Raw genomic sequence first — 12,681 nt, 5'->3', positions numbered from 1 at the left:
GACTGCAGCAGCTGATAAAAACCTTCAATTTCTTCATCTTTGGCCTTAGTGGTTAGTGTATAAATTTGAATAATAGTCACATTAACTCGTCTTCCTTGTAGGCGTATGGATATTATCCTATCACTGACAGAATCGTACTTCAGGATAGATCTTGAAATGTTCTTTTTGACAATGAATGCAACTCCACTCCTCTTCAAGTTGTCATTCCCAGGGCAGTAGACTATATGATTGTCCGATTCAAAATGGCAAATACCAGTCCTTTTAAGCTCACTAATGCCTAAGATATCAATGTTTATGCATTCCATTTCATTTTTGTCTATTTCCAATTTTCCTAGATTCATACTTCGTATGTGTTTGCAGCAGTTTCTTCTCATTTTGAGCTGTGCTATCTCAAGAATAGATTTGACGCATTGAACACTAGTGACCCAAGACCAGACGAGTTGTGGAATGACATCAAGGACATCATACATGAAGAAAGCAAGAGGTCATTGAAAAGACAGGAAAGAAAGAAAAGACCAAGATGGGTGTCAGAGGAGACTCTGAAACTTGCTCTTGAGCGTCGAGCAGCTAAAGCAGAAGGAAGAATTGATGAAGTAAAAGAACTAGAACAGAAGATTTCAAAGGGCAGCTCAAGAAGACAAAGTAAAGTATTATAATGCCACGTGCAAAGAGCTGGAGATAGAAAACCAAATGGGAAGAACATGCTCAGCGTTACTCAAGCTGAAAGAATTGAAGAAAAAATTCAAGCCTCAAGTTGCAATAGTGAAGGATTCTATGGGGAAAATACTAAACAATGCAGGAAGCATCAAAAGAAGATAGCAGGGACGCACAGAGTCATTATACCAAAAACAATTAGTTGATGTTCAACCATTTCAAGACGTAGCATCTGATCAGGAACCAATGGTACTGAAGGAAGAAGTCCAAGCTGCTCTGAAGGCTTAGGTGAAAAACAAGGCTCCAGGAATTGATGAAATATCAATTGAGATGTTTCAACAAACAGATGCAGTGTTGAAGGTGCTTACTTGCCTATGCCAAGAAATATGGAAGACAGCTTCCTGGCCAACTGACTGGAAGAGATACATATTTATGCCTATTCCCAGGAAAGGTGATCCAACCAAATGTGGAAACTATAGAACAATATCATTAATATCACACGCAAGCAATATTTTGCTGAAGATCATTCAAAAATGGCTGCAGCAGGTTATCAACAGGGAACTACCAGAAATTCAGGCTGGTTTCAGAAGATGATGTGGAACCAAGGATATCATTGCTGATGTCAGATGGATCCTGGCTGAAAGCAGAGAATACCAGAAAGATGTTTACCTGTTTTATTGACTATGCAAAGGCATTTGACTGTGTGGATGGTAACAAATTATGGATAACATTACAAAGAATGGGAATTCCAGAACACTTAATTGTATTCATGAAGAAGCTTTGCACAAGTCAAGAGGCAGTTGTTCAGACAGAACAAGGGGATACTGATTGTTTTAAAGTCAGGAAAGGTGTGTGTCATTGTTGTATCCTTTTACCATGCCTATTCAATCTGTACGATGAGCAAATAATCTGAGAAGCTGGACTATACGAAGAAGAACGGGGCATCAGGATTGGAGGAAGACTTGTTAACAACCGCATTATGTAGATGATACAACCTTGCTTGCTGAAAGTGAAAAGGACTTGAAGCGCTTACTAATGAAGATCAAAGATCTTCATTATGGATTACACCTCAACATAAAGAAAACAAAAATCCTCACAACTGGACCAGTGAGTGACATCACGATAAATGAAGAAAGGTTTGAAGTTGTCAAGGATTTTGTTCTACTTGGATCCACAATCAACAGCCATGGAAGCAGCAGTCAAGAAATGAAATAACGTATTGCATTGGGTAAATCTGCTGCAAAGGACTTCTTTAAAGTGTTGAAAAGCAAAGATGTCACCTTGAAGACTAAGGTGCACCTGACCCAAGCCATGGTATTTTCAGTTGCATCACATGCATGCGAAAGCTGGAAAATGAATAAGGAAGACCAAAGAAGAATTGATGCCTTTGAATTGTAGTGTTGGCGAAGAATATTGAATATACCACGGGCTGCCAAAAGAATGAACAAATCTGTCTTGGAAGAAGTACAACCAGCAATGTTCCTTAGAAGCAAGGATGGCGAGACTGCATCTTAAATTGTTTGGACATGTTGTCAGGAGGGATCAGTCCCTGGAGAAGGACATCAAGCTTAGCAATGTACAGGGTTAGTGGAAAACAGGACGATCCTCAACAAGGTGTACTGACACGGTGGTGGCAACAATGAGCTCAAGCATAACAACAATTGCAGAACTGGGCAGTGTTTCATTCTGTTGTGCGTAGGGTTGCTATGAGTGGGAACAGACTCAACGGCACATAACAACAACAACAGCAATCAATAATCAGTACTCCTTATTCTCACACCTCCACATACAAGTTACTCTCTCAAGATTTATATTGTATAACACAACCACGATCAAAAAATACTTTCCCTCTAGTTAGCGGAACACTCCCTAAGACAATGCTCAACTATTTTCCAATCTGCTTGTGTTTCATGAGAAGGTGACAGGCCTTCCTATTCTTTGCCCAGCATATGTGACATGCTTTGACTTTAGTCTAAAGTCTAGAAGAGCTTGCAAGTACTGTGACATTATCTGATGCCTTCACATTAACCATAAAGATACATGTTTACATGAAAAGAATTAAAAACATAAAAAAATAGAAGAAATAAAAATCATATATTACTCCATTGCCCAGGGAGAATCTCCATTAATATTTTGGTGTAATGTCTTCCAGTATGTACTCAGTGAAATTCTTTACATGTGACCATACCACATGCACAAAAAGTAACCTTTTTTTTACTTTAAGTTACAATGTAAACATTGTTCTATATACATTTTTGCTTTTACAATGTATCCATTTGGAAATTATCCTGATACGCTGAAAAGTTTAGATATAACTTACTTTTATTCCTGATGCCCACACTTTTACCCCAGTTTCATTTACTATTGGACTATCTATGTTTTTGTCATAGATTTCAAATTTTAATGTCTTTATGTAGTAAATTTGCCTATGAATTTGAATCTGTTTTGGGACTTTCTATTCTATTCAGTTTCACTCTGTGTCTCTGTTCATGTGTCTCTATGATATATATTTTATGTGCTTTCTTTAGGATCAGCATACTATACTTCACACGCATTTAAAGTACATAATTTTATGAGTTTTGACATGTACATAATTTTATGAGCTTGACACTGGTAAAACCATTACTACAATCGAGATAATGAGCGCAAGTTTCCTTGTTCCGTTTTGTAATCTTTCACTCCCTGCCCTTGCAGCTGTCACCAAGCAGCAAACTGATTGGCTTTCTGTTATTGTAATTTTCAGTCTCTATTTTTTAGAATATATAATCTATTTACTTGTTGATGGACATTTGGGTTGCTTTCGGTTTTGGGCTACAACAAATAAAACTGCTATGAATTTTTATGTACGAGACTGTGTGAATATATGCTTTTATTTTCTTGGATAAGAGTGGAATGGCTAAATCATATGGCATAACTAACTTTATCTTTTTCTTAAATTGCGCAATTGTTTTCCAAAGTGCTTGTATCATTTTACATTTCCGCCAGGAGTATATGTGAGTTCCAGTTGATCCATATCCTATCCAAGATTTGACATTTTTAATCTTTCTTATTTTAGATATTCTAGTGGAAGTATAGTGGAATCTCCTTGTGGTTTTAATTTGCATCTCCCTTAAGACTAAAAAAAAAAAAAAAAATTTTTTTTTTTTTTTTTTTAAGACTAAGGAGGAGCCCTGGTGGTGTGGTTGTTAAAGTGCTTGGCTGTTAACTGAGTGGTTGGCAGTTGGGACCCACCAGCCACTCCGTAGGAGAAAGATGTGGCAATCTGGTGCCATAAAGATTTACAGCCTTGGAAACCCTACAGGGTTGCAATGAGTCGTAATCAACTCCACAGCAGTGCGTTTGGTTTTGGTTTAAGACCAATGAAGAGAACCCTGGTAGCACAATGCTTAAGAGCTTGGCTGCTAATCAGAAGGTTGGTGGTTCGAACCTACCAGCTACTCCTCAGGAGAAAAGTCCTGGCGATTTGCTCCCGTAAAGATCACAGCATAGTATACCCTATGCGGAGTCCTGGTGGAACAGCGTTTAAGAGCTCCACTGTTAACGAAAAGGTCAGCAGTTCAAACCCACCAGTCCCTCGTTGGAAACTCTACAGGGCAGTTCTATTCTGTCCTGTAGGCTCGCTATGAGTCAGAATTGACTCCATGGTGATGGGTTGTTTTGTTTGTTATACCCTATGGGACAGTTCTACTCTGTCCTACAGGGTTTGCTATGAGTCGGATTCAACTCAATGACATGCAACAGCAACAAGATCACTGATGTTGATCATCATTTCATATGCTTATCTTCTTTTATGAAGAGTCTGTTCAAATATTTTGCTCACTTTATATTCATTTGTTCTTATTCTTATTAATTAATTGTAGGTGTTCTTATTATATTCTAGATATAAGACCTTTGCCAGACATGTTTTTCAAATATCTTCCTCCACTTGGTGACTTACCATTTTATTTTCATAATATTGCTTTTTGAAGAACAAAGTTTTTAATATTGGTAAAGTCCAATATATCGATGTCTTTGAATCCATAGATTAATTTGGGGATAATAATCATATTTACAATACTGATTATTCCAGTCTATGAATACAAATATTTCTTAAATTATTCAGGTCATCTTTAATTTCTCTGAGGTACATTTTAGAACAGGAGTCAGAAACCTATGACCAATCGGTCAAATTTCACATATGGCCTGATTTTGTGTGACCCATGACCTAAGAGTGTTTTTACACTTTTAAAGGTTATAAAAAATAGTGAAAAACATGAGGCAGAGACCATATGTGGCCCCCCCCACACACAAAAAAAAACAAATAAAACCAGTTGCAGTCAAGTCAATTCTTGCTCATCTCGACCCCATGTGTTTCAGAGTAGAACTGTGCTCAATAGGGTTTTGAATAGCTGTGATCTTTTGGAAGATCGCCAGACCTTCTTTCCAGTGTGCCTCTGGGTGGATTCAAACCTCCATCCTTTTGGTTAGTACTGAGTGGTTAACCATTTGTGCTTCCCAGGGACTCATAAAATCTAGAATATTTACCTCCTGGCCCTTTACAGAATAACATTTGCTGGTCCCTGTTGTAGAGAATTGTGTAGAGAAGTCTTGAACGTAATTCATTGGATTTATTCCCAGGTATTTTATATTTTGATACTAATGATAAAATATGTATTTTATTATTTAACTCACTTAAAATGTTATATGCTTAGTACAAAGTAATTGTTCAACAGATAAACCATGAATAAATGAAGAAAAACATTTTAGTTTTCAGAAATAAACTCGCAAACTTATGAAACAGCCTGTTAAAGAATGTTAAGACCACAACCAATTAGCAAAAGAAAGACACTGAGCAAAGTTTCTGGAGAATATACATTCCTTTCTTGGCTTTGAGCTTCTTTTCTCTTCTTATGCACACTCATTCTACCTGCTGTTTTCTTTGCCAGAGATCCCTAATCTCTTATGGATATGAAGGTTGATACTACATGTTTGAGGAAATTATAAAGACATTACCTTTTAAATTCTAATGTCTTATTGTTCATTGCTGATATAGAGAAATACTGTTTTATTTTGTATTTCAACCTTGTACCCTCTAACTTTATTAAATTAATAATTTATCTATAGTTTTTTCCTAAGTATTCACATTTACGGTAAATAATAAAATTTTTATTTTTTTCCTGTCCAAACATTATACCTTTTGTTTTTTATTTTTGGTTGTTTCCTCTGTATAAAACCCCCATTAAAATGTCAAGTCTTAGCAATATTAGAAGGCATACTTGGCTTATTCTCAAATCCTGTGAATATAACATTTTGCTACTAAGTATGGTATTTACTATGTTTTTTTCTTCTTCTTGTAGATTCCACTTATCACATTAAGAAGATATTAAGATATTTTCTGTTACCAGTTAAGATTTTTTAAAATCATGACTATATGTTGAGTTTATCAAATATTTTCTACATTTTATTGAGATGATCGTTTTTCATCTTTTATTCTATTAATATGAAAAATTACATTAGTTTATTTTCAAATGTTAAACAAACCTGGCGTTCCTGTATTGAATACAGTTGAGTCTTTTGAGTCTTCTCTTTTTCTCTCTCTCTCACACACTAATACACACACACACACACATTACTTTGATTTGACTGTGTTTAGGATTTTTACACCTAAGTTTGAGTGAGTTTAACCTGGAGTTTTTAATTCCTGCAATGTACTTGCGAGGTTTTGGTATCATGATTATACTGGCCTCACAAAGGAGGAATGAAGCATCCTCACTCCTTTTTTAAATAAATTTTTTGGCAGAGGTTGTGTAAAATTGATGATATTTCTTAGTATTTCTTAAATGATAGGTACAGTTCCCTTATAAAGCCATCTGGACTGGGATTTTTAACTTGTGGGAGGAATTTTGATTATGAATTCAATTTATTTACTAAAAATATGACTATTCAACTCTTACAGTCGATTCTAATTTGCTGTTTTGTTTTCCTAAGAATTTGTCCATTTTTATTAACTTTTTGAATATATTGTCATAAATTTTTTATAATATCCTCTTGTTACCTTTTTAATGTGAGTAGACCTGTAGCGACACCACCTTTTTAATTCCTCAGGTTAATTGTTTGTTGCTTCTTTTGTTCTTGACTATTGTTGCCAGTTATCAATTTTATGAGTCTGTTTAAAAATAAGATTTGTTTTTCAAATAATTTGTTCTTTTCATATAAATTGTCAAATTTATTTGTATTTTTTTTTTTACTTGTGTCTGTTAATTTTTTAACATCTGTGGGAAATGTAATGTCCCTCTTGTCATTCATGATATGGGCATTTTTTTCCCTCAGTCAATCTGGCTACACAGGTTTATCAATTTCATTTATTTTTATTCAAAAAATCAATATTTGGCTTTGTCAGCCTACATATACGAGTTTTTCTATTTCATTAATTCCTGATTGTAACCTTTTTATTGTTCTCATTTTGCTTTATTTTACCCCAATTTTCTAATTCTAATGGCTCACTTATCTTCAGTCTTTAATACACAAACTTTAAGACAAAAGTTCCTCAGTGCACGAATTTAGGTATATCTTAACAGTTTTGCTATGTTGCATTCTCATTTGAATCAAAGTATTTTCTACTTTTTCTTGTGATTTCTTCTTTGAGTCATTGACTATTTGGAAATGTGTATCTTAATTTCCAACCTATGGAAATTTTCTTATCATGATTATTATTGTTGCTGTTCATGGACAACCTAAGTACATTGTAGAGAGTATTTGCTTAGTCTCTTTTTTTTGAAATTTGTTGATAATTGCTTCATGGCCTAATACTCGATCAATTTTTGTAAATGCTCTATATGTATGTGAAAAGAATGAGTACTCTGCAGCTGTTGGGTGCAGTATTTCACATGTGTTAATTAAGTCAATTTTGTTATTTTTTTTTTTTTTAAAAAAAGCTCCACAGTCTTACTGTTTGTTTGCTTGTTTTATCCAATCATTACTATAACCCAAAACCAAACCCATTGCCGTTGAGTCAATTGACTCACAGCAACCCTATGAAAGATGTGTAGGTGGGTTAAAAAAACCTCACATCATAATTCTAGATCTGTCTCTCCTGCTCCATTTCTGTCAATTTTTAAAGAACGGATTGATGATATTTTGTTAGGAACTTGTATCTAATTGGGAGTCCTCGGTGGTGCAAATCGTTGCCTTGCTGGATTACTAACAGAAAGGCTGGTGGTTTGAGCACATCCAAAGGTGCCTTGGAAGAAAGTTCTGGAAACCTACTTTTAGAAAGAACAGTTTTACCTGTAACATATGGGGTTACCATGAGTCAGAATCAACTTGATGGCAATTTTTTAAAATATAATTATCACTTTAATCATTGCTGCATTCATATTTGTAGTTTTTTTTACGTTTCTGGAAACCCTGGTGGTGCACTGGTTAAGAGCTATGGCTGCTAACCAACAGGTCGGCAATTGGAATTCAGCAGACACTCCTTGGAAACCCTATACGCCTGTTCTACTCTGTCCTTCAGGGTGGCTATGAGACAGAATCCTCTTGATGGCAATGGGTTTGATTTTTTGTTTTGTTTTTTTACATTTCTAAGATTTAACTACTCATAAAATGTACTCCTCAGTTCAATCAAGCATGCTGTGAGTAACAAGTTAAAAAAAACTTGTTAAAGACTGGTAAAATTCATCAGAATGGTTAAATTGACATGATTAAATTGATATGTGTATATAGACTCACTGATAATGGAAAGTTTTTGGAATTTTTAGATTAATTGAACAGAACTCATCTAGATAGTTGTCATTGTCTTTAACAAGATTTACACAATTAAGAAAAACTTCAATAGGTTATATATGCTTGTGCTCTTTTGTTAATATAATAATCAGTCTTGCCAGAGTTATCTACTTGATAAGCATGTATTCTAAAATTTGCACTATTGTTTTTCTTTACTGTATATCTCTATTTTATTATTTTCTCTAAAATTTTTTTTTCTATATTCTTTGAATTTATTTTCTTATTAAAGTGCTTGGGCTGCTAATCAAAAGGCCAGTAGTTGTAGCCCACCAGCAGCTCTGTGGGAGAAATGTGGTAGTTGCTTCCATAAAAAAAGTTATAGCCTTGGAAGCCCTATGGAGCAATTCCGCTCTGTCTTATAGGGTCACTGTAAGACATACACTTATACATGTATAGAACTGTGTATTTCCATCTACATTCTAAGTACTAATATATTGATAGCTTTCACTCCTATTTTTTAATCTGCTTATTTTGATAATTTCTTTTTCATTTCCCTGTTAACGCCTTCTTTAATTTCTTTAGACATATCAAACATGCTTATTTTCAGTTTCTGAAAATTCCAGTTATCTGCGGTCTTTGTGGATCCAGAGACGGGCAGATATTGGTTTTACCGTTCCCCCCCCCCCCCCCATGTGGTTATTTTTTGCTGGGGACAAAAAAAAATTCACATCACAGGTGATACGAATCCTTGTCAGAATCCACGAGTGAATTTCTGTTAGGAATTATCATGGGTTTTTTTTCTTTCTTTCTTTCTTCTTCTCATCCAGACAATCTGAGACAGGTACGTTTCCCCAGTCTCCCTCTCTCCGTGGGAGTTTTTTTTTTTTTTTTTTTTTTACTTCTTCTTCCTGGCTCTTCCACTGAGACTATTGTCCGAGGTTTCCAGCTCTCTCTCTCTCTCTCTCTCTCTCTCTCTCTCTGTGTGTGTGTGTGTGTGTGTGTGTGTGTGTGTGTGTGTGTGTGTGTGTGTTGGTGGGCGTGGTCTTTAATTTGACCACCCATCCTATTTGATCTCAGCCTTTGTCTTACTTCTCTTGTCTGCAGAACTACATCATCTAGGATCTTGCTACTCAAAATGTGATCCTCAGACCATCAGTATCAGCATCACCTGGAACTGCCAGAAATGCAAAATCTCAGGCACTGGCTCCCAAAAGTCGTCCTTGTAGGATTTTCCCTTTTGTTTTGACTTCCCTTCCTGCCCTACCAGCTGGACACTTACACTTACGTACATTTTTTTTTTTCTGTGTACAAGAAAAAGTTTAAAAAGTCACAGTGTTAGTCGTTTAAATCAGAAAAATAACTGACGTCAAGATCGCTTCTTTGATGCGTGCCAGTGTTCGCTAGACCCGGCTCCGGGGGCCGGAGGTGTTCTGTGGTTGATTGCAAACTATTAAAATATATCAGAAAAAATAAAATCCGTCCTGTGCTAACGCTATTCTTCCTGCGACTCTCCACGTTCTTCTAATAGTCCCCATCCGTCCTCTCTTCCTTTTCCCTCTCGCAGCAAAACGTCGTCTAAAATTCAATCACAACAAGCCACTGCGAAAACCTGGAGTGACGGATTTGGGGCGTAGCTAGGGTCTCCGTTAGAGTAAGAAAAACAGGCAGGGCATGCGCAAACGAGGATGTGCGCACATGCGCAGTGGCGACGTCGGGTGCGCGCCGCTCTGTCCCGGCAGCTTGGAGGCTGCGCGTGCGGTTGACGTGTTCGGTGGCTGCAGAGGCGGAGAGGCGCCGGGAGGGGAAGTAGGTGGGGGGTGGGGTGGGCTGAACCCGGAAGTGGGTAGGCTGGAGCTAGAGCGCACGGAGTGGAGCTCAGCGGCTAGGAGCCAGCGGGGAGCCCTGGGTTCCTGGTAATGGATCTGTGGGGCGTTTGCCCAGGGAAACTGGGGCGGAAAGGGTAGCGGGTTCGCCTTTGGCGAGCGCTTTCTGCGCCTGGCTGGCCCTTGGCGAGGCTCTTCTGCTTCCTGTAGTCCCTCCGTTGACCCCACTTCTCCTCTGCGCCCCTCCTGGGGCTGTCTCCCGCCGGGTGGTTTTGGCTGAGGGACGCACTCTGTCCCTCAAGAGCTGTGCCTTGCGCGCCCTGGGGAAGCAAGATAATGGAGAGACTCGGATATCGCGGCCGCGACGGCCTCATTGTCACCATCCCAGCGCCCCTAAACCACGACTGCAGCCCCCCTCAACCTGCACCGCCAACGCTCTTGGAGGGACTCCTGTCTTTACTCCCCGGTTCTTTCCACCCTGTTCGTAAATCAAGCCTGGAAGGTGTGTCCTGGCTTCCTTAAAAATTATTCTTTCGTTGGTTGTCTCTCCTAGCCCGGCCCTCCTTGTTGTCCGCTCTAAGATTTTAGCCACGCATATGAGTGTGAACTGATACTTTATCATAACTTAATTATAATTTAGAAAGGATTCGTTGACATATGCGATTGAATGACATAGGATTACTTTGTCAAGGAGTTATTTTATGTGGCTCTTTTTTGCAGACCATGAACCCCTCGGGCACGCTCCTCCAGAAACTGTTATCTAAGACAATCTAGTTTTCCTGCATATTTCCCTAAAGACACTTATGAAGTTTCTTGTTGTGAAATTGCTGTACTGCAATGAAGAAAAGGAGAAAGGTTACTTCAAATCTTGACGAGAAGATCCATCTAGGCTATCATAAAGATTCTTTAGAAGGAAATGGTGCAGTTGAGTGTGACGAAGTAACCTATACTACAGGAAGACCAACTCCTGAAGCTCTTCACTGTTACCAGGACCTTCCACCCTCTCCAGATCAGAGGAAGCTTTTGAGCTCTTTGCAGTATAATAAGAATTTACTGAAGTATTTAAACGATGACAGGCAGAAACAACCGTCTTTCTGTGATTTACTTATCATCGTAGAAGGAAGAGAGTTCAGTGCACATAAAGTAGTCGTTGCTGTTGGCAGTAGTTATTTTCACGCGTGTTTGAGCAGAAATCCCAGCACAGATGTTGTCACGTTGGATCACGTAACACATTCAGTTTTTCGGCATTTGCTTGAATTTCTATACACATCAGAGTTTTTTGTGTACAAATATGAAATACCTCTTGTTTTAGAAGCTGCAAAATTCCTGGACATTATAGATGCAGTTAAGCTACTAAATAACGAAAACGTTGCCAGTTTTCAGTCTGAGTTAACTGAAAAGTCATCACCAGAAGAAACGCTAAGTGAATTAACTGGAAGACTATCAAATAATCATCAGTGCAAGTTCTGTAGTAGGCATTTTTGTTATAAAAAGTCCCTAGAGAACCATTTGGCTAAGACCCATAAAAAAACCCGTTTATTGGGGAAAAACCATGGGTTAAAAATGCTGGAGAGAAGTTTTTCAGCAAGAAGATCAAAAAGGAATCGAAAGTGCCCTGTTAAGTTTGATGACACCAGTAATGATGAACAAGAAAGTGGTGATGGGTCAGACACTTTGAATCAAGAGAATTTTGATAAAGAAAAGTCAGATAGAAATGATTCTGAGGATCCTGGAAGTGAATATAATGCCGAGGAAGATGGGCTGGAAGAGGAAATGTCAGATGAATACTCTGAAGAGCAAAGCGAAAAAGATCAGAATGATGCAGAAGAGAAACCGGAGGCTGGTGATTGTGTGGGAAATATTCATGAGGGGTTAACTCCAGTAGTCATTCGGAACAGTAACAAAAAAATATTGCAGTGTCCTAAGTGTGATAAAACATTTGACCGCATAGGTAAGAAAAGAAAGCTTGTCTTTTGTTTCTAATAACTCATTTTTCATTGAATTTTGAATTGAACACTATACTTTGAAAGTAACTTATTAAAAAAATGCTAAACTAAGGAGGATACTTCAGTTTTCAACACATTTTACCGTTATTTTAAATTTGTTGGGATTTCAGTAATTTAAATATTTATGGTAGCCTAAATCAAAAATTTCTTTTCCTCCTGTCCCAATGGTAGGTGACAGATTAGTAGTTCAGGTATTTGGTATGAAAGACACCACAGTATCAATAATTTTGTGTTTAGAGCTTTGATTTGTTTGCTAGCTTAATCTCAGAGATAAGTGCTATTTCTGGATCATTAATAGAAAATTGAATTAGATTATAATAGTTTGTAATTGAATAATTTGTATGCTCTTTCCCCTTGATGAATGTGGTACTATGTGAGTTATAAATATAGTTGATTTTTCCAGAATCCAGTACTGTTTAGAAACTGTTTAAAATATTAGATGTTAAAAGATGTCTAATATTTGCTACTGAAATAATTTTAGAGGTGTCTTAAAA

At 37.3% G+C, this 12,681-nt stretch overlaps 1 protein-coding gene across 2 annotated transcripts in view; it reads left to right on the top strand.

Annotated features, from left to right (window-relative positions):
* Positions 1-10,183: 10,183 nt before the first annotated feature.
* Positions 10,184-12,681, top strand: part of ZBTB41 (zinc finger and BTB domain containing 41) — a 60,203-nt gene continuing 57,705 nt past the window's right edge. Inside the window, exons 1-2 of one of the 2 annotated variants that reach the window (XM_049857832.1) lie at positions 10,184-10,271; positions 10,902-12,132. In XM_049857832.1, coding sequence (XP_049713789.1) covers positions 11,019-12,132 — 1,114 coding nt within the window. In that variant the 5' untranslated portion in view covers positions 10,184-10,271; positions 10,902-11,018. The other variant, XM_049857831.1, reaches the window with a different exon arrangement.

Source organism: Elephas maximus, chromosome 18, assembly GCF_024166365.1.
Source record: "Elephas maximus indicus isolate mEleMax1 chromosome 18, mEleMax1 primary haplotype, whole genome shotgun sequence".
NCBI lineage: Eukaryota > Metazoa > Chordata > Mammalia > Proboscidea > Elephantidae > Elephas > Elephas maximus.
The sequence above is the reverse complement of the archived record's forward strand: the minus strand, read 5'-3'. Positions and strand labels throughout refer to the sequence as shown.